The sequence below is a fragment of the Hyposmocoma kahamanoa genome, unplaced genomic scaffold, assembly GCF_003589595.1.
Source record: "Hyposmocoma kahamanoa isolate Upper Pololo Valley unplaced genomic scaffold, ASM358959v1 192, whole genome shotgun sequence".
In the NCBI taxonomy this organism is placed as follows: Eukaryota; Metazoa; Arthropoda; class Insecta; order Lepidoptera; family Cosmopterigidae; genus Hyposmocoma; species Hyposmocoma kahamanoa.
The window spans coordinates 1,934,467-1,957,723 of record NW_020653719.1 but is presented as its reverse complement, the minus strand read 5'-3'; the positions used below and the strand labels follow the sequence as shown (position 1 = coordinate 1,957,723).

Sequence of the window (23,257 nt, the reverse complement as noted above, 5' to 3'; positions counted from 1 at the left end):
GAGTTCAATTGTAATTTAACAGCTCAGTGGAGCTTCCCTCGAATTCAAACTGCTTTTGGCGATGAAGCGCTATGCAAGACGACTATTTATAGCTGGTTTGCAGAATTCAAACGCGGTCGTGTGAATCTCAGTGACGAATTTCATGATGGTCGCCCGTCCACTGCTGTGAACAATAAAAACATCGATGCTGTGCGCCGTATGATCAAAACAGACAGGCATGTGACATACCTATCATGAGATTTGGGCACCTTTAGGCATAGGCATGAGTCGAATACAATCAATACTACATAAACATTTGGGTGTAAAAAGTTGTGCTCTCGATGGATCCCACGCAATTTGACTGAGGATCAAAAAACGGATCGCCTCACTTGCCATGCCATGCTTACCAGATTCAACGAAAGGATCAAATTTGGTGTGGGATATAGTAACAGGTGACGAAACATGGATTTATAGTTACGATCCCAAAACAAAACAGCAATCGAACGTATGGGTCTTTCGAGATGAGCCGAAACCAACCAAAGTGGCGCGCGTGCAAAATGCCTCTATGCGGATGATTGCTCCTTTTTAAAATAAAACTGGACACGTGGCTACTGTTGATTTGGAGAATCGTTGTACCGTGAATAGTGATTGGTACATGACCATTTGTTTGCCGGAAATTATTGACAAACTCCGTAAAAATAACCGTAAACGCCGTATCATCTTGCACCACGATAATGCCAGTTCTCACACGGCCAGACAAACAAATTAATTTTTGAAGTTGACCGTATGAGCACGTGGGATTGCTCCCGCGTGGCACCTTGTGACTTTTATTTATTTCAAAAAATTAAGAACCAGTTATGCGGTCAACGATTTTCATCACTTGAAGAGTATGAAAAATATGTTTCAGAGATTGTCACGGAGGAGTGACATAAATGTTTTCAAAATTAGTTCATTCATATGAAAAAGTGCATTAACGCTAACGGAGAATATTGTGAGAAACAATAAATTCATTTCTGACCATTTATAGAATTTTTTTTTCTTATTCATTCCGGAAACTTGTAATGCGCCTCACGTACTATACAACTGTACAAAAAAACACTTTTAAATGATAACTACGATAACGCAATATGTTTGCGTAATGAACATAATATGATACAAAATCCTGGTTTTACACTTTATTTGAGTATTTCTACAAGTTTTTATTTCTTATGGTACTGCATGGTTGACAAGCGCGCTGTCAGTCAGTCAGTCAGTGATAATCTGAGTTATCAGCTACTTTAGACGATTACTTGATCGTTGGTGGGTCGAGCGATGGAATGGTGTAATTCTTTTTTCATACATTTCATTTGTAAAGTTGCTTTGCAAGAACACGTGTATCCATCCGTGGCCGGCAGGTGACGACAGTGGACAAGTACCAAGGGCAGCAGAACGACGTGGCGCTAGTGTCCCTCGTGCGCACGCGCGCCGTGGGCCACGTGCGCGACCTGCGCCGGCTCATCGTCGCCGCGTCGCGCGCGCGTCTCGGCCTCTACGTCTTCGCCAGAGCCAACCTCTTCCGCAACTGCTTCGAATTGCAGCCAACTTTCAATCAGGTACGTGTTCACAGTAAAGGCGGTAAATAAGGTATTACAAACGAGACTCTATTAGAAGCCCGAAGTCTAAGGGTCGTATTCTAGAACTTTACTCAATGCTCAAGTCTGGATTGCACTGGAAACACAAGCACTGGAAATACGACCCTAATGGCACGGACTTGAGTATGATTTCGAGTGCTTTAAACCATACTCAAATCCTGACTTGAGCATTGAGTAGAGTTCTGGAATACGACCCTAAGACTGGTGGCTTTCGGACTTGAAGTTCGTTTTTCCTGTACCACCCGTGAAACATACAATGTTTTTCATCATATTTGCGAGTAAATAGTATGATTGCATGCAGGCTAACGTGACTATAATGTCCCAAATGACTGCCTTAGTGGCCGAACGGTTACAATACCGGACTGCCACGCAGAGGTCCCGGGTTCGATTCCCGGGCCGGTAAAAATATTTGCATGGCCTACATTTATTTCTCTCCTGACTTTGGGTGTAAATTGTCGTTGTCTATGTGTGTGTCCATGGCACCCGCGACTCAGGGTTTCCCTAGTGCGGGGCTATGAATGTGTGCGCGTTATTATTATTATTATTAAATAAAACCCTCGGTCTTGTTTTCTTCTCATTGCAGCCATAGTCGTGTAATGATTGGGGCATTATAGTCAAGTTAACCTGCATGCAATCATACTACACACATCAACACTGTCTAGGGATGTTTTGAATTTAGTCAATTATCTCAAAAATTATTAAAGATAACATACAACACGTGTATATTTTTATAAAGCCCATTTATCTGACTATACTCCAGAATAAAAGAAATCCTTATTATTTTGCGTAAACAATTTTATACTTAAATAAAGAAAAAATAAAGTAAAATAATGGTAAAACTAACAATGAATGTGTTTCTTAAGAAAATGTGAATAATAAGGAAAAGTTATTGTTTTTAACAGTTATGTGAAAAGTCAGTAGTCTGTAAAACCACCCATGACATTTTTAAGAGTTGTGGTAGACAGCAGTACTACTTAGGTGGCCGTTAAAATAAAAACATCAGAAATATCTGAAAAATTGTGGTCGTGGTGATTTAAAATATCATTAAGGGAGTAAATTTTCAAAGAATAACAATTTTATTATCGTAATTAAAAAAAAAATTATATATTTTTTTTTTCTTATTTTTCCTCAAGTAATTATGCGCAGGTCCACCCTCCAGCGCCCGCTTATCGTTGAATTTTGGGACACGCTGTATATAAACACAATTTATCTAGGTATAACACAGTCACAATTGATATGAAAAAAAAAACCACATAGCTTGTTATTTCTCCATGCCGTTAATACGGTAGGACATTGTTTTCAGTCATTACTACGAATTTTATTTCTTATCTTTCGCAGCTCGTAGAACGTCCTTTAGAGCTGGAGCTGGTCCCCGGCGAGCGGTACCCCGCGCAGCGTGGCGCTACGGCCAACGTGCCCGACGCGTTGGTGCTGCGCATACGCGATATGCCGCACATGGCGAGATACGTGTACGATATGTACCTTGAAATCGTAAGAGAGACTGCCAGACAACACGAGGTAAGTGACCACCTTTTCATGCCTTGATTGAGTGTTAAGCCTGCAGTACATGTTGGCCCAGCGTCGGCGAGTGTAGGCCAATACCAACGTATAGACAGCCTATTTGCCTTGCCTTGCCATCGCTTGGTGTTGCTCGCCTAGCTATCCGAGTGAAAGCGAGTGTCAACGTGTTGGAACATTTGGCGTGACTTGTCACAACTCGCAGTCACTCGCGACCACTCGACTCATTTCGAAGCGGTGTCGGTTTTCTGCACAAATCATAAGGCGCTCGCCTGCACTCGGACAATGGTGTTCACACGTTTTGTGACAAATAAGATTATTCATATGATTAAATGTTAGTAGTGAATGGCTTTGATAAGATATTTTGTACTATTGACGTGCTAAATGTTACGAGCTTTGTGAAAGAATTTGAATTTGAAAAACATATTAATTAAATTTATAACTGTTGTAACTATAGTGAAAAATGGACATTTTGCATTAATATTAGACAACTCTTTGACGACTTTACCATCTTAGTCAGCCGTGACTAGGGAACCTGTAAACGGCCTGAAACTGACAGCGCCCAACGAGTGGGCTCCACAAAGCTCGTCTACTTTGGCCGTTTGTATTGCATTTGGACGGTAGCGCTTGCCTTATGTCAATTTGCCTACGTTCGCGTTGGACTAGGCTCGGCCAACATGTATTGCAGGCTGAAGAAATGGCAATACAAATTTTTGTTTTATAATTTTTTATTTCTTAATTATAGTATGTAATAATTTAAAAAAAATACTGATAATATCGACGAAAACTATCAAAAGGATATAAAATAAGGAAAGAAACTGACTGGTTCCGTAGGTCAGTTGAGAGAGTGGTAGGTTTGGCGAAGGAGCTCGTGTCCGTCCGTCATTTTTTTATACAATAATTCGTTAGCAACTTATATCTAAATAGGTGGTGGTACCTCAGCTTTCAAAAAATATTTACATTTACCATTTAAACCATTTATTTCCACACACATAACAAACAAAAATCCAGAAATGAGAAAAAAAAAGTTTTTTATACAAGTTACAAAATTAATTAATAGTTATAATAAATCAAAATAAAAAGAATTAAATCCAAATTAAATAGGAATAAGTATGTGTGTGACGGACACGAGCTCAGGAAAATGTTGAAATTGTAATGATTTCAACCCGGATTTTCAGCCCGACCCGGTCATGGCAGCTCTACATGGTCGATCACACACGCAAACTTTACCGTTAAGGGATATGCTAATATTAATTCTGCACTCATATATCGTACTTAGCAATCACGGGGCTCGTGGTCAGCTCCTGGCACGTCATCAGCGGCAAGGTCAAAGGAGCCGCAGCATTTCGTACCCTCCCACCCCGGCGCGGCGCCGGACAGCGATGATGAGGACGCCGCCGGCCCCGCAGCAAAAGCCACCGGCGTTTCCGGCGCCCCTACTGCCGCTACAGCAACGACTAGTTCTTCATTCCAGCCTACTGAAATCATTAACGAAATTGAAGATCCTGATCAGTAAATACTTCGGTGTATACAGTTTCAATTTGACTTTATAGTAAAAGAAACATTACCTCGTAGTTACATTCAAGTGCCAAAAATGTGTATCCATCTATTACAGGATTCAAGGCATTCATGACCCTTTCTTGTCGTAACTATATCGTAATTAAAAAAGTACTGGCCACATGTTTACGACATATTAAGAGAATTGACTGTACTGCCCTTGGGCTGTCAATATTTAAGACATATACAGTTTCAAACATCTCTTTCAAAAACCAATTAAAATAGATCTACATAAACTTTACATATTGTATAAGTAAATATATTAAGTGAAATAATAAAGTTTTTTTAGAAAAATAAATGTAATGTATGTTTTTATGTACAATTAAAAGTAATTCTTATTTCCGTTTTAAAATTAAAAATGACTGAATTTAGAAATTGACTTTTACAAAACATTTGAAAAGTGACGAGAATAAATGTCGTATAGTAAAAGAATGAGGAAGCGATACAGTACTGGCCTCGTTATCACAACTAATGTAGTCGAAATTTTTAGGGAAATTGAGTTATTAACATATATTTCTCTTTCTTCGATCTCGTATATAAACAGGCTGTGTATTTGAAAGTGGGACATACATATAGAGTGCGTTATATTCCTGATTCTGAACCCAAAGAAATAATAAACTAATGAACTTAAACTTTACAAAAAATATATTTGTAATTTTTTTTTATCTACTACTACTTGAGGACAACATTAGTTATCGAAATCTATGCACATCACTATTATTGCACCGAAGCAGCGGCGGGTGACGGAACGACGACGAAAAACAAAGCACAGGTCGGGGGTGGGGGCGCGGGCGCATACGCGAACAGACAGTGCACGTGCGACCTTGATTTAACGAAAACAAGTAAATTATTTGTACTTCCGCTCGCCCGATCGCCGCAAAATGGATATTTATTGTAACGTCGAATTGATTGAGATGGTGCGACTTTACGCAATAAGTGGTGATAGTTTAAGGCAAACTATTGAAATGTTCCCAAATCGGAGTTTACGTGGAGGAGGTGAACAGTGTCGAAGGGTTACGTGAGAGGATTATCTCAGCATTTTATACTGTGAGACAAAATGTGTTTGTGTTGTACAATTTAAAACAAAATTTACTATGCCGTGCTAGACTATGCATTGTGGAAAACGGGGGACATTTTGAACACTTGCTCCGTACCACGTAAGTGTAAATAAACTGTAAATAACTAAAAAATCAATCATCGTAAATAATTTTATTTCACATCCTTAACTACGCCAAAAACCTCAATTCTTATTAAATGATAACTAATTACTAAATCATAAACTTATCTTTTTTAGTACGTAAAACATTTCGATGATAGTTCAAGTAAAAAATAATTAACATTAGCTATAACGTAAATGTGAAATCATTGTTATTGTTGCTGTCTCACTCGGCGCTCGCTTGGTAGTCTTCCCATTGCACTCGAAATCAAGTCTAAGGGTTTATTCCTATGTACACTTCAAAACACATTTGTTGGTTTTTTGTTCTATCCCATATCCTAATTTTATTTTAGTCTATGTTAATTTGTAACATGATTTAATATGGCATGTATGAATATGTCTCACTTTCAAATATACAGCCTGTATATACGAGATCTGTAACCCCTTATAAGCGATTTTTTAATATCTCATTTAGTTTCAGTTTTATTGTTAAGCAAAATGAGCGTAATTGACATTTTTCAAGGAAAAAATAAAACGAGATGCCAATATCTCGAAAGTTACCGAAATGTGGATGCGTTAGTTATGATAAGTAAGGCGAGTAGTCGGCATAGTCTGCCCATAAAAATAGGCGTAATACATACACCCTGTGTGTACATACATAAAACTAACAGAGCAAAAAAGCTAAAATCATAATATACAAAATAAAATAAAAATAAAATACAAGTCATACAACTCATCATCAACACTTATACGACCCGCATTGGGCCCGCGTGGCGGACTATAGCCTAAGTACATACAATAATTCTTATTTATTTGGGATATTTACATAACCACAAAATTATTATTAAGTTGTAACGCCAGGTATAGTTTGTCTGAGCTCGCACCTCCTTACCTTTCCCGTCCTAATCCGTGCTACGCCAAAGCCACATAAATCGCCAGTGAAATTAAAAAATAAGTGTGTGACGTTACATTCGAACTGAAAAATCCGCATCCGCGACATCGCATTATTTATTAAATTAAATATCCCGCTTCTCTCCGGGCATTGAGCCGCGTACGCAATATATTACATGGTGGCGTTATTGGTGGCCGATCACCAAGTAAAGTGTGTGCAAGAAGACGAGCTCTACGACGTTTCGGACATAGAGGTTGGTGGTAGCACGGGTTCATTCCTTTTACTTGCGAGCTCATCTATCCCGCAGCTCGCCACGAGCTACCGAAGGTCTTTTTATTTTATTTTTATTATAGCGTCACCATTAAGTACTTTATTCTATAACTACGTCATTATATTAAATAATTAAATACTAAAATGAGGTAAAAAAGTAATATCCCGTCAATTCTTTGAAATAAAAACATTCGATAGCAATTTTCTAATATTGAGAAGACTAGTTTTTCGTAAAGATGTTTACTATTGACGTTGAAATATTAGCCAGCCTAAGCACCTATAAGCTCTCATAAAGATTCTTCATTGAGTCGGTTCTAAGACTACTACTACTACTAGATTTGGTTGATTCGTAAAGTTATACATTTAAAAGGGCGTTTTATTGTCTAAGCCGATATAAGCTTACCCCGTTATTTGTTGTTCAATTTGTCAATAATTAAACTTCACTACGTGTCAAAATATATAATCGTCACGGGACTACGATAAATTACATGCAAGCTTTTTGATGCAAAAAGAATTTGAAAATAACCCAAATCATATTTAAAAATACATGTAAACAGTTCTGACGTAATCGTTTTATTTCTGAATATTATAATATATAATATAATATATAAGCTATTCATTGGCTCTAGACTGTGAAACCCTGGTTGTTTCACTATTCTCCAGCTTGAGGATGGATATAGAGTCGCTCTTATCTTGAATACTTTTTCGATTTATCAATCACTGACTTTCTCATCTGGTAATCGTAGGAATTCCTTAGTTTGAACATTATTCATTTGTATGGCACATTTCATAGATCCAAGTACGTGACATTTCTAATCAACGACGCTTTTTGTCATCAGTCAGTATTTTTCTTCCACCATTTTCGAATACGGTCGATCAATAGTAACATTGTAGATGAACTGAGATGAACGTGGTGTGAAACTATTCTCGGATACGGCGGGGCTGGGAGCGGGGGCGTGACGGGGGAACACCACTAATACTAAGAAGACGAATAGTCCTTGTAAAGTGATTATTACGTTCACTATCTCCCTGCAAATAACAAAAGGATAATGGTTAATTTTCTCATTTCTCTTCAGGTCTATTTGTATTGAAGTTGCAAGCAACTGTTATGGCGGGTCACTTAGAACTCGTAGTTTAGGCTTTCGAGTTTGCAGTTTATTTATTGTACACGGCATAAGCAATCGTGTTGACAATAATTGATTCTTTAATTGAGCGCTAAACACAATATTGCAGTTTATCGAACACAATAAACGTTATCAAGTTCACTAGTGCAAACAAAAGTGGATTATTTAATTGACCTCTTCATACAATATTGCAGTTTATTGTACACGAAAAAATCAACCATGTTGACAAGTGCAAACAATTGATTCTTTCACTGAGCGCCACATACACTATCACAGTTTATTGTAAACGGCAAAAGCAACCAAATAGACTAGTGCAAACAAGTTGATTCTTTAATTGAGCTCTACATACAATATTTCAGTTTATTGTACACGAAAAAATGAACCATGTTGACAAGTGCAAACAATTGATTCGTTCATTGCGCGCTACACACATTACAGTTTATTGTAAACGGCAAAAGCAACCAAAGAGACTAGTACAAACAAGTTGGTTCTTTAATTGAGCTCTACGTACAATATTGCAGTTTATTGTACACGAGAAAAGCAATCAAATTGACAACTGCAAGCAATTGATTCTTTCATTGAGCCCTTCACACATTATTGCAGCTTATTGTACACGGCAAAAGTAATCCACGTAATACGGCACGTTTTACAAAATTAAATATTCACATACTAACCATGCCAAACTGGTCTTCACGAGACTGGAAATCATTTCAAGTACCCATGGGATGCCGGTTATGACAAACATTTGAATCGTTAGTAAGAATCTGTAACAAAGAAAATAAATTTTATGTACGAGTAGTTAAATTCTTAAATGGCTCCAGTTTATAGGCTTTCGCAATTGGTACTGGTCAGCTGAGATGATGAGACCTGTACATTACAAATTTAATAGGCAAATTACAAGTTTAATGAGAATATTGACAATTACCTCACACCTTTCAACTAGTAGTACTAAGCTAGTTGTTTTTTGTTTTTGTTGTTTATTATTACGTGTATACATCGAGTATATAACCAAAAATAGAGACGAAATGTCATTTAATTTGTTTGAAAACTACTCTGCCAAATCATTACGGTGACTACTGCGCTCCGATTGGCCAGCCCGAATTCAAACAATTGACGTCATTTGTTTCTCTTCAAATCGACCAGTTTATCGTGAGCTTTGCTATAATGGACGAAAATTGAGAAATTACATATTTAATATTTAATTACCGATGAAATGTGATTCCGTTTGTTTTGTAATAAGATGTATTACTGTTTTTCCCACACCACCGAATGGAACAACCCCCCATTGTTAGAGATGTTATCTTTATTACAATAAATACAGAATATTTTTGGAATATACGAGGACGTGCACACAGGTCAGTTGTTGGCGCTGTACTATTTCAGCTTTCTAATTTGTGATTTCAGCGCAAACGAGAGTAGATATTTAAAAGTGATATAGGGATAGTGATAGAAGTGATATAAATTATTTTGTCTCTATTTCTGGTTATATACTCGATGCGTGTCTGTCAAAATTACGGAAATACAAAATTTAAAATTCAAATTGTAAGACAAGATGACATTGTTTAATTTGGAAAAAGTGGCCATTATATTTCACGACCCTGTCTCCTAAACTACATGTACCTGTACCTTAAGAGACAGTTCTTCAGTGTAATGAAGTTCCTTATTTCGAGTATGTAACAAAATTGCTGAGCAATGTTATACACAACAGTTTATAAAAGATAATGTGTGAGTTATTTTAGCAACGGTAGCAAAGATGGGCCAGATTTAATTCCTACCGAAGGCCTAAAAACCATTGAGTCTAAACGAATCACATGCAATTTAGTTAACTATATCGACTGTGAACTAGTAATCGGTACTATCTCAATTTTAACAACTCTACAGGATGAAGACACAATTGTTTGCGTCATTTGTATAGGATCTGGTTTATTAAATAAAAATACGTAGTTTTTAAATATTTTTATTGCACGTGTATGTATGTACACTACATACTTTTATTTAATAAACCAGATGCTATATAAATGATTTTTTCTTCATCCTGTAAAGTTGTCAACATTATGACAGTAGCGGTTGCCAGTTCACAATCCATATATTACGATACTACTACCATACTAATCCTTTTAATTAACATAATATAATAATCCTTGGTATAATTTAGCCACATTCAATCGTACGTCACAAACGCTTTTATCACATGAAAGTCATACAAATAATCCGAAGTACGTGAAACAAGTTATGTATACGTAAAATTTTATAACGATCCTATATATATACATAAAAACTTATAGTATAAATTCGTTACACGATAGGATGTACTTTATCCGATCATATAAAATCCTGAATACAGGCTAAAATATAAGTCTAACACGAATTTTTAAGTATAAAATATCTAACTTTGTATATGGAGATATTTCTCTTTAAGTAGGTACTACAGAGAACCTTCTAAATTTTGGTTTTCAACTGAACCACTATAGTTAATAAATTCACATTAATCCCAACATTTGCAAATTGCCCAACAGTTTAACGACACGCCACGCCGCCCGCTGTCCCGTCTGACGCCACCGGGCGCTTGTCGACGTCGGATCTGTGTGAAATTTTTATCCGCCTGTTCTTATGTTATTCATATTAATTTACAGTGCGCGGATTGCGGGATGCAAGAGGCGACCCCCACAACTCACCTCCTAAAAACTAACCTGAAATACCTCGCCTTGAAGCTCTCTCCTGAACAATTGTCACTTTGCAGATGTGGCCTATTGCGCCAAGGGTGCGATGTCATTACTTGCTTTATTTGACAGCGAAAGAAAAACATCAGATTGATCGATACAAAATCAGATTGAACGTCGGATATGAAGTTTGGCTATATTGTACCTACTGATCTAAAGTCATTGTAAAATGTGTGCCAGATTCATTGAGACTGTGTTACCCCTGTTGCATGAAATGTTAAAATAAGACACTAAAATACTCACTTGTTTTTCACAGTACCGCAGGTGAATGAATTGTGCCATATGTGCGCCAAAATGTACAAGAAGATACCAATGTTGAAAACAATGAGTGCCGCCATCGTACTGTACATGTATTGCCATTGTTGTTTCACGTCTAAAATAATGTTTTTGTTGTAATATAGTCACACAGTTGTATCATTAGACGATAATTATCATAAGCAATTGAATGGACTTTAGGTTTCGGTTTTTGATATTAAAGCAGTCTATTATCAATCCCACATTCATTCTTCATTAATTCATTTTCCAGTATATTTGTAAGTTCACCTCATATTTCAATTGGCTTAAAGATTGATTTTCATGTGATCGTGAAACAAAATGCTCAAAGATAGCGTCGTAACAAAAAAAAAACAAAAATAAATTTAAAAAGTCGCGAACTTGGGGTTTGCTCTCGTATTATCTAGTTTTTTTTTTATTACGGTGTATATAAATATACTGTTATAATTAAACTCACCAAAGAACCAGCAGTGACTGAGTCCAATGCCAGGCTTAAGGTGATCTCCAGGCAAAAAGTTGATTATAGCCATCAACGCAGTCATTATTGCGGGCACGCCCCAGGCATACAGCGCGTAACACAGGTATTTACCCCAGCCATAAATTTTTGTACCCAATTCTCGTCTGAAACCAATAACTACTTTACGTTTACGTTCCAAGTAACTCACCTATAACCATCAACTGCACTCCTTATTTTCATATATTAACCCTGTTCAACGATCATCATGCCACAGGACCACGTCAATGACTGACTAAACTCATACTAAGCAGAACATATTCAACTACAACAGCGTCACCCTCTGTACGATCTCTCCCAGTTTGATTTATCAAATTGACAAAACGTTTGAACCCATGATCGAATTATTTCGTAGATGTAGCTTTGTAAATCGTTTCTCTAATACCTAATTAAAAAAGAACACGTAATAATATTGTTATTCGTTGCGTTCCTTACGCAAAATAGGCGTCTGGGTATCGAATATCGGACACCGTTACACCTTACCATACCAATATTAGTTAAGATTTCTCCTTTCGTAAAGCATATTTTCATAAACAATAAACCGAATTCTGTTATTATCTCATTACGTTTGAAATGAGAACTGGCTCCGACATATATGATTGATTGGTGATGATTAGTAACATACATATAATTCCCAACTCACCTCATTACAGTCACTCCAATTTGAATGGCAATCCCATTCATCCAGAAAAAGCTGGCCATTAAGAAATAGTATGCCAAGAACCCTGCAACAATAACAAAATGTTATCAATTTATTTAGTCCCAGATTAACATTCAACGGAATTTGTAAAATACGGTGTCTCCATAATCTAGCTACGCATCTCAATTTCCCTTACCAAATGCCTGACTCTTTTGTTCGACAATGCAAGCTGATATCGCCAAATTCCTTTGCTATAATAAAATACTTTCTAGCGAGTAACCATCTCCTAAGAACTCGTCGTTAAATGGTGACAGGATTCATAGAATAAATATAATAGATACGATTGTCTAATCTTGGCATGTGTAAGATTAGCAACAGATTATGCGCCTGATGATTTTAATGAGCAAACAAATCTTACCTCTTACAGCACAAAGGTTCATGTCAGAGTAAGGCACCAGCTTCATGCCCGCCATGATGCCCAGTCCGGTAGCAAGACTAGCACAGAAACTTATTATGCTCTTGCCCAGTAGATCTCTGTAAACAAATAAATATATTTGAAATATTAATTTAAAATACAAAACAGCTGCTTTAGCTAAATGAATAAGTGACCAAATCGTTTCATTAATTGTGTCGTTCTACATGTAAAGTTGCCTTATGGCGAAATATTATTTCTATGGATATTGAACTGTAGGCATTGAGGCTCGGAACTGGCGGGACTGTAATCGGGTGGCCGGAGTTATCGCGTAACATAACATATAAAAAAATGCAGTCGAAATGAGAAACTCCACATTAGTTCATATTATGTAAATGGCCGTGGATTCCAATTAATTCCTCTATAATATGAAATATAAGTCAGTTTTTTCGTTGTGATATTATTCAAATTTGAATATTAATCATGAGCTAAAATTATTTTCTGAAGTTTGACAAATATGCGTGTCAATAGATGGCAATGTGTGTTACAAACTAATTTAAAAATTAACGCTTCCTAACACGGATAGATGGCGCTAATCCTACATAAAAGAATAGCCGGTACTATCAATAAAATCTGTGCAGTAAGCACCCATCTAGTTGATTTGTTTGTTATCACTAGAAATTAGAATATCTTTGATAAATTGCAGCTTTTCAATGAAAAACATGTTAGTTACAAAAATAGCTATTTTTTATGTGTACTTCTATCACGATTAGCAGTCCTCGTGAGTTATGAGTCTATGATATAACATAGTATAATTAGAAAATTGGCTATTTTTCTTATCATTGCCATTTTTACAAAATAAATTTGCTGTAACAGGTCCTTGATTAGGACCGCTTATTTTTTCCTTAATTAAAAAAAAACATTGGCTTGTGTTGTTATATATATATATATTATATATATGTTAGGTATTCGTTTAATGAAGGTAAACAATAATAGCTTAGGATTTTTCCTTCTAACTATACTTATTTTATTTTATTAATCAAGATCATGCTAAGCATAACAATAAGTTTATAAGACTACCTTAGATATTAAAAAAAAAAGATGTAGGTACGACAGGTTTATTTATGTTCTCATACATTCTTAAGTCTTTAATAAAGTATCTCGTATCTAATCTCAAAGCTATACATCATTGTGAATTACCTAACTAGGTTTATAACCTTTAGTTACACTACTGATGGCGCTGTATTGTAGAGTTAAGAGGACATCACTTGCTTGTCACTTTGCACGTGTGAGCTTAAAAAAGCAGCATTGATTTGAAATTAAATCTTAAAAGTTAAGCTTTTGCTCTTTGCCCTTTACACGTTATTAATTATTTTTAACAGACTTCAAAAAGGGAGGAGGTTCTCAATTTGACTGTTTTTTTACGTATGTTACGCCACAGATTACTTAATAGTTACCACGTATTAGATATCTCTATTACACACACTCATACAAAATCGAAAATATGTACGTTATAATAGCCTACTACGTCTGACTAATGACACCAGGCGTTCACTATGAGGAAAAAGGAACCTAATCACACGCTCAGAAAGGTGCAAATAACGTTACTCGCCGTGTGCAGTCGTGCGGAACCGAATACTGGGATTTTACAAGGATCGATTGTAATATAAATATATGTATAAGACGTATCAGAACACCGTCAGCGATACACTTAGCGGTAAGCACTTATCGCCTAACTACTACTATTAACATACTCCGATATTTATGAACAGATGTCGGTGATTCTTTTTATTGGGAAAGGTATATCACAGCAGTGGTCCCATTCAAATTTGAAGATAATATTCCACCTCTAAGGGTGGCAAAATAGGGGATGAATTGGGTTTACTGGATTTCACCCACTTTCCATTAACCGATTTAATAAAACTTGGCAAATAGATGTAATTCCACAAACTTTCGAGGTCGATTTTTTATATAAAAAAGGTATCAGAGAACAGAAAAAAGGATCACTCACCTTAAATCATGTCTAGAGGTGTAGAAATAAGCAGTGACTACTAAGAAGATGGCTGAGACCATCATGAGGTATCCGTAGGTGCTTTCGCTGATGTGGATGACTTCCTCCTCTATACAGATTACTGCAATGCGCCTGTTCACGGTCTTGTTTGTCCGGCTCGTTCGTTGCGCTATGCAGAAGCTGAAATTTATACATTTATTTATTCAAATGATACTATTATCTATAACTGTTAGAAAATTATGCACGTATGTTCACCGTATAAGGTGCCAAGACGCTACAGGTATATACAGCACTAAATATTTAGATTTAACCAATGAAATAATCAGTACCAGTAGAGCTCCCTGTGAAAGAGTCCATGGAAGTCGCCAAGCAGTAATGTGAGCATTATTGCATTCCAGTTTAGAAGGGTAAGGGTGCTGGTGAAATTACAGGCACATGGGACTTGTCAACTTATATCTCAGGGTGACGGGCGCAGTGGCAGTGCCCATAAGTTAATGCTGCATTAACTGCCTTCGTGGCCGAACGGTTACCATGCCGGACTGCCACGCAGAGGTTCCGGGTTCGATTCCCGGGCCGGGAGAAATATTTGTATGGCCTGTATTTATTTCTCTCGTGACTTTGGTGTAATTTGTGGTTGTCTACCAATGTGTGTGTCCATGGTACCCGCGATACAGAGTTTTCCCAATGGGAGGCTATGAGTGTATGCTTCATTACTATAAGATCTTTACGATTTAAAGCACTGCAACTGTTATGGATAGGCGTGTCGCTTACAACCTGGCGCATGACTTGTTCGTCCCGTCACTTGATATTATAAAAAATACAAAGTTGTAAAATTACAGCATTAATTCGCACCATTGCCTTGGCCACAAGGCCACATCTGCAGATTAACAAATTTCGGGAGAAAGGTTTATGTAAGTATAATAACCAATTTATTACTTTTTCTCCCCTTAGCTGCATTTTTTATATGAAAGTAAGTACATTTACCCATTATATACCCATTATAAAGTAAGTACATTTACCCATATATAGACCCATTGGGTATGTAGTTACGCAAAATTTTATTTATTTTGCGTAATTGTTATTCTCTCATTGTAATTACGGCGGGCTTTAATTCAATTTCCTTCCGTGTTCTGACCAAAAGTAAAATAAAATTAAAATTATTAAAATTGCAACGAAATAAAAATTAAAGAAATCCCTGTATATACAATGGATAATTGGACAATAAGCAAACCCGGATGTTTCGGTTAATTTTCGAGATTATCGGCATTCCTAGTCACCGTATAATATGGTATCATAGTGATCTGTTTGCGATGCAGTTAAACCAGTTTTTAAAATTGCTTGAATGACGTCAACTAAGTCTGAGCACGATTTATACACGCTGCGGCTTACCTACCTACATAGTAATTATTTGTACTATAGGTACATAGGTACAGTCGATGCCTTAAGATACGTGACCTCCTAACCGTCCTCTATTTGATCCTGAGTAGATCTGTGTGAAGAAAGGACACAGTAATAGATTTAAGTCGTAATATTCATTTTGGTATGATTTCCTTATTCCATCATTAGTGAATGACGTTTTAAGAATTTTTACGTTTATGTATTTTGACGTTTTATGTAGCTTCAATCCTACAATATAATTTGCTGTTGTGGAGAAACTGTACCAATATAGACAATGTATTTAAAATAAAAAAAAATGTATAAGGTTAATATGCAAAGCTAACTATAGAGAGTCATGCAGACCTCTATTCAAAAAGTTGAATATCCTCCCACTCCCATGCATTTACATAAAGCAGATAGCCACATTTGTAAAACAGTACCTTGACTTTTTTTAAACGTGGAAAAAGTAAACATAAGGAAACATCAACTTCGACATCAATTTCATATCATGTTGCGGGCACCATATTGCCGATTATCAAGCATTGAAAATAGCCCACAAATAGCCCAAATTTTTAACTCGCTACCTAGTGATCTAAGATAATTGCCACTAAATGCATTTAGACGTGAAATAAATATAATGCTAGTTAAAGGTTGTTGTAAATGAATTTCTGGAATGCAAAAATAACTCGCAAATCAAATAAACCGATTGACATCTGTACAACTGACATATATATCATCTAATCTGTACTATGCAATGTTTAATGTGATATAATCATAATAGTAAAATCTAATGATAATTTAATATTGACATCTTAAATGACAATTATAAATTCATTATAAGATAATAATAGATTTAAATGTAATACTCTGAACTAATGACTTCAACAATTTGTAATAGTTTACTTTAGAATATTTGTCCGCCATTATTGGTAGATTTTTTGTGATACTTATTACTATTACTTACTAAACATCAAATTGTTACACCAAAAAATCACACAAATAAACAAAATTCATTTCATTTCATTGCATTTCATAACAATTTTTAAAAAAAAATACATATACTTTACTTTACATAAATATCAAATTGGATTAATCCAATTTGATATTTATGTAAAGTAATTATAGATTACATGAATACAAATTTGAACCAAAAAGCTGGAAACCCTTTACACTTTTCCTTTAAATGCGCAAGAAGGCTCTCAGAAACAAAAGGTTGGCTAGGGGTCAGGTATTTCAGGGTATCGACTGTACTTATAGAAGATCATCATCAGCTTCGCACTCAATTCTCGTTGCTGGTTTTGGTTAGGGTTGTGAACCTTCTGCGACTTGCAGATGCCATTACAATATTCCTTTTCAACATTAGCAAGAGATATTATGAGTAAACATTAACAAATGTATGTAACTTTAGACGTCATGTATTTGACGCCACAGAGATTCGAACCATCGCGTCAATTAAGAACCAACCTTTCTCCCACTGGCTTATAGTATGTATATAAATATATGTATAAATAGTATGTAAATATATATATACATATATATATATATATTCAAGCTGAACTAAATTACCTTATACTAAATTACGTATGCCATTATGCCATTTGGCTAGTCAAACTTCCAAAAGTGTTGCTTTTTGATTTACGTCACTTTTTTATTGCAGTTGTGATGTAATATATAATCAGAATTGACGCAGTGCCATGACTCATTACTTCCTTTATTTTTTCCATCCTATATGCTAATGAGGGCTGTTCCAAAAATAGTTAGCCACAGAGTAAATATAATATATATTTTATATATATATATAATATACAAATCTCCTTGGTCAAAATCATTGGCCACCTATGTGTAGTTATTTTCTTAAATATTTTTAAAATGTATATTTCAGTCATTGACTTACAAATAAAATAAGTCAATGATTTCAGTCTTCTTTTGTTTGCAATAATGGACGTCTCGCGAGAAGCTTTACGTTATAAGCCAGGATTAACTTTCAAGGACTCTTACGACAATATACAACCTGTTTTTGGCAGTCTACTCCTGAGTTACAAAAGTTACTTATTAGTTTCGAAAATTTAAACTTGGTCGCGAGAACCTATACGATGACTGCAGATTCGACCGACCACCAACTGCAGTAACTCATGAAAATGTCATCAGAGTATAGTAGCTATTGCGGGAGAACACACATATCACACTACGGGAGATTCAAGCTGAACTAAATATTGGATCACAAGCAGTTTCCACTATCTTGCATGAACACCTAACTTTAAAGGAATGTTGCTTCGCGATAGATATCTCTTTATCTGCACCAATAAGTTTGCAAATTTTTGTTAGAAAAGTTCGAAGGAGGAAGGAACTTCGCAAAACGTATCCTACATTCTTACAACTGACGAATTTTGGATCTACAGCTACTATCCTCTCATGAAGCAGCAATCCACGCATTGGGTGTTTGAAGAGGACGAGTTTCCGACAAAAGTTGGTCGCGATCGGAGCGTTAATAAAAAAATTACAGCGGTTTTTTTCTACGCAGTCTTTTTATTTTCCACAATAAAAAAATGCTGCGTGCGAAAATTTTTTTTTGTCTATTTATCCTCCTAACACATTGACTTACAATTATATGGACGTCGGGTCCGCGCTAAAAAGTGTCCGCACTTGTAAGGCGCTAAAATCGTATACATAGCGCCAAACTCCGCTTTAGTCTTCATTTGTTCTACTGACAGCGCGATACTGCGATGACTTTACAATTTAAATTTCGAATAGGTTGACTTGGGACATTTTTTTCGTGGTTTTTGTATTAGACCCGTCGTCCATTTATTTGTAAGTCACTGTCCTAACATAAAAATTCTCTCTTTGCCATTGACCTTTGCTCTTTACAGAAGATCCGTATGTGTTACAACTACGTCACTAAATTTCCCAATGACGTAATGTTTTATTTGTGTAAAGCATGTAGCATTAGATTTTATTTGTATAGATTAGGGTAACTATATTTTTGAATGTTTTTAACAATGTTACATTTTTATTTTTTTATAATATCAAGTGGCGGGACGAATAAGTCGTGCGTTATATTATCTGATGGTAAGCTACACGCCTGTCCAAGACAGTTGAAGTGCCGCTCAGAGTTTTAAATCACAAAGATCTGAGGGACACTGCCACTGCGCCCGTCACCCTGAGACAAGTCCATGTGCCTGTAATTTCACTAGCACCCTTACCCAACACCAAAATTGGAACACAGTACTGCTGGCGTTATTGCTTGGCGACAGAAATAGGTAAGGCAGTACTTCCCTGGAGGAAGTCTTTCACAAGGAACTCTACCTCAACTAATAGTTACGTATACGTTAGTAAGTATTCTTTTCAACTCTTCTCTGTACCAATTTGCCAATCTAAATGAGTCACCAGAACACAATACTTGTACTTATGAGGATTAGGTATACCGCAGCTATTTCCCATTGAAAGTTGAACCTTGTGCCATTCGCACTGAGTTGAAATATTGCGTATTAAATGTGAAAGTTGCTACACTACAGTGTGATTAATATCTCAAGTTGGTAGTTACTCTAAATGAGTGCATCCTGCTTGGGTTTTTTTGTTATTGCGACATATTTCGTATACATTTATGGTATTTGTTATTACTTTATTAGATAAACTTACAGTAAAATAGATTAATGCGTGCGTCAGAGACCGGAGCGACTTTTTATGCTTATCAGGTCTTTAATAGCCTTGCATATTCTCTGAGTCAGAGATTTCTTTGTTGTGGACACCCCCTTACCAATGCACATTATGTTTTTTTTTGTAACATAATACACCAATAAATATTGGACGAATAAGTACCGCCTCATGGTAAGATACACACCTGTCCATAACAGTTGCAGTGCCACTCAGATAACAAATATCTCTAGCTAGAGAAATAAATTCACTAGCAGTCTGCTTACAAATCATGCTCACGCCATCAGCTTCGTTAGCAAGTTTATCTGCCACTCGTAACCCAATATGCCTACGTGTGATGGAATCCAATACTCATGATTGTTCGGTTTTTAATACTGGAATCGTGTATCAGTTTCAGAGCTTTATATTTCGTATACCTTTACTCCTCAAATTAAATTAACCAAGTGTTGAAGCGTATTTCTAGAATCTGTGCAAATTAGAACCTTATCTCTCGAAATTGATAAACCTTGTCTCTGTTTACAGTATTATAAACAGCAACAATAAAAAACTAAAGCAGTTTTTGTCATTAGACAAATTTAAAAAGTTAGACTAATATAATTATGAATACAAAAATCGGACACAAAGAAAATTCCTTCGACTGGACAGAACGTGAATGAACCTGCGATCACGCTGTATCGTAACGTCGTTCGTATGTTCACGAGTATTTCACTTGCGTTTTTCGCTTGCTTGCGTGGCTCGCTTCGCGCATACGCAGCGATCTGTCGCGTACGCGCAGGTAGGACTGTTCACGAGTCGCTCGCTTGCGCCGACCGTGTACCCAGCCAACGCAAGCAAGCGAAAAACGCAAGTGAAAGACTAGTGAACTCAGCATTAGACTAATATTTGATATTGATATAAAGCACAAAGTTGTTTAAAAATTGGATTGTACACATTTTGCAGGCTGATTTCACATCACGTTACCTTCATATTTACACAATAGCTTTTACCTATTCTTAAAGAAATGCATCCAAGTTAACACCATTGATAAGAATTTTTTTTTATAACATCAAGTGACGGGACGAACAAGTCGTGCGCCTGATGGTCAGCTACACGCCTGTCCATAACAGTTACAGTGCCACTCAGAGCTTTAAATCGCGAAGATCTAAGGGGCACTACCACTGCGCCCGTCACGCTGAGAAATAAGTTGACAAGTCCCATGTGCCTGTAATTTCACCAGCACCCTTACCCTTCAGAACCGGAAACAACAATGCTGACATTTCTGCTTGGCGGCAGAAATAGAGAATGCGGCAGAACTACCGCCTAAAATAAATACTAAACCAAATAGAAAGTTTTGCCATCTCCTGAATAATCAATCTTTATAAGATACGAGTTTGAGAAAGTAAGGCATCGACTTTATATTTTTAATTTTACTTGTTAAAAGGAACGCCCTTTACCCTAACCTTGCGTAACCCTAAATGCTTTCACTAGTTTTGTGTATACATATAATATGCAGTTGCTCCTTGAGAGAATTCGTAAAATCGACTTTGTGGTTCTGATAACATAATAATAATAATAATAATGGCGTGTCGCTTCCAGCACAAATGCAGAAGGCGGTCCTGCTCGATACGGCACGTATTGTTCGCCGATTCTTGGACCTGAGTCCCTGACCCCGGCCGACTGTGCCATTGCCGGGAAATACCGCCTCTCCCATTTAAAAATTCAAAATTAATTTTTTAGGCCTTGGGAGAGGCGAGAGTTTAAAATAAATACGAAAATAATAATAATAATAATAATTAAGTAGTTATTAAGTTAGCTATTGTTAAAGTCATTAAGTAAGACTTGTTGTATATATACTATCACATTAGGTACAACCATCAACCTATAACGACAGCTGTAGATAAGTTGGAATTAAATAAGTAAAGAGATAATGTTATTTGATCCTCACAGATATAATTGATCTATTGTAAGTGTGCACTTTTTAAATAAACTATATTTTTTCATGTTTATTATATAGTTTGAGCCCTAGTTTGAAAGGCAAGGGTGTGGATTGTCTGGCACTTATTATTATGGTTATTATTATCTATTTTACACTCTCGCTTCTCCCATGGCCTTAAAGATTAATTTGAGTTTTCAAATGGCAGAAACAATATTCCCCGGCAATGGCACAGTCGGTCGAGGTTAGGAATTCAGGTTCAAAAACCGGCGAACAATATGTGCCACATCGAGCAGGACGGCCTTTTGCATTTATGCTGGATGCGACACGCAGAAATCCAATATCATTATTATTATTATTATTATTGTTAAAATAGTGTCTGCGTAACTTTGTTTTCCGTAAAAGACTTGAACTTTGAAAAGTTTGTGTCATAAGCACATATAGTGAGTACTTACTTATTTCGTTGGTAAGAAATATCTCGGTTCTTCATCTGCACATTCAAATTACCATCTTGATCCACAACCAGGCCTAGTCCATCGCCTTGTGGTAAATGACCAGGGTTATCACATTTTAAAGATATCGGCCACTTAACGTCATTCTTGGAGTCCCAGCAATGGTACACTCCTGGCCTTCTCAAAAGTACTGGTTCTCCTCCAGGGCAACATAAAGGTGTTTGAGACGCGTATCCAATACCCGCGAGAATAAGTAACAGATACGCCACTAAAACCCTTTCCATATTTCACTATGTTAGTCAGTAAATGTTCATAAAATATATTTAATTCAATTTAAAACACTAATAACAATAAAAAGAAATTGTCAACTAAAGTCGTAAAGAACACCACACAACGGAACGTCAGATCTTTAGTAGGTTGTACAAATATAGTGCGTGCCGCCAAATCGACTCCCTTTTATATGTACGTACCAACCGGCGACGGTTGTGATTCATGTAACTTTGAAAATAAGTAGGTACAGTTAAAGCATTGTATTGAATACACGCGTGCAATTTATTAAGTATAAGCACAAAATTTATTATACATACACATAAAACAATAACTGGTTCATGAAAAGTTGCTCTTATTCTGTCCGTTTTAGTAAAAGATCATAAGTAGAACGTACTCCTGTATACCTAAAGTTAGTATAAAACGACAGTTCCTTTCCTGTTTTTCAAGGTCGCCTTGATTGGGAAATGTTACTTAGCGGCTCTTGGATTTATATTAAAACACATTATGCATGCCACTCGGGCAAAGGACCACATAAAAATAATTTATAATACTCAAATACAAAAATAAAACGACCCAAAAACAGTGATTTGAATCGATTTCTTTAATATTTAATTAATCAAAAAAATTGGTACAATCGGCTGACTGAATTCCCCTATGGCTATAGGGGAAGCTTGCAAACGTCATATTTCTAACAGCAAATTTGAACGCTACAGGTATAGATGCTGTAAGTGAAACTTCAACGGAATTTTAATGGATAGAACTCTAAATGTAACGAGGCCATATCTTCAAAATGACAACTAAGTTAGATAAGTAAAAAGTCTATTTGTAAATATTAATCATATTGTGTAGACCATAGGTTCCCAAACTTTTTGGCTCATCGCACAAGATAAAAAATTTT

The 23,257-nt window shown here is 36.2% G+C and overlaps 2 protein-coding genes across 2 annotated transcripts in view; one reads left to right on the top strand and one right to left on the bottom strand.

Moving 5' to 3' along the window:
* The window catches only part of LOC113226632 (RNA helicase aquarius), a 129,825-nt gene extending 124,873 nt beyond the window's left edge, over positions 1–4,952 (top strand). Inside the window, exons 25-27 of the mRNA XM_026459349.1 lie at positions 1,374–1,571; positions 2,949–3,128; positions 4,408–4,952. Of these exons, the coding sequence (XP_026315134.1) occupies positions 1,374–1,571; positions 2,949–3,128; positions 4,408–4,644 (615 nt within the window). The 3' untranslated portion in view covers positions 4,645–4,952. The remainder of the gene's footprint in view (positions 1–1,373; positions 1,572–2,948; positions 3,129–4,407) is intronic.
* A 2,669-nt stretch (positions 4,953–7,621) lies between these two features.
* Positions 7,622–22,496, bottom strand: LOC113226528 (probable G-protein coupled receptor Mth-like 3). The gene is made up of 8 exons (XM_026459176.1): positions 22,093–22,496; positions 14,698–14,877; positions 12,693–12,808; positions 12,278–12,359; positions 11,578–11,741; positions 11,091–11,220; positions 8,802–8,891; positions 7,622–8,032 (listed from the first exon to the last, which is right to left on the bottom strand). The coding sequence occupies exons 1-8, from the start codon at positions 22,371–22,373 to the stop codon at positions 7,843–7,845; spliced, it is 1,233 nt and encodes a 410-aa protein (XP_026314961.1). The 5' UTR covers positions 22,374–22,496; the 3' UTR covers positions 7,622–7,842.
* Positions 22,497–23,257: the final 761 nt, after the last annotated feature.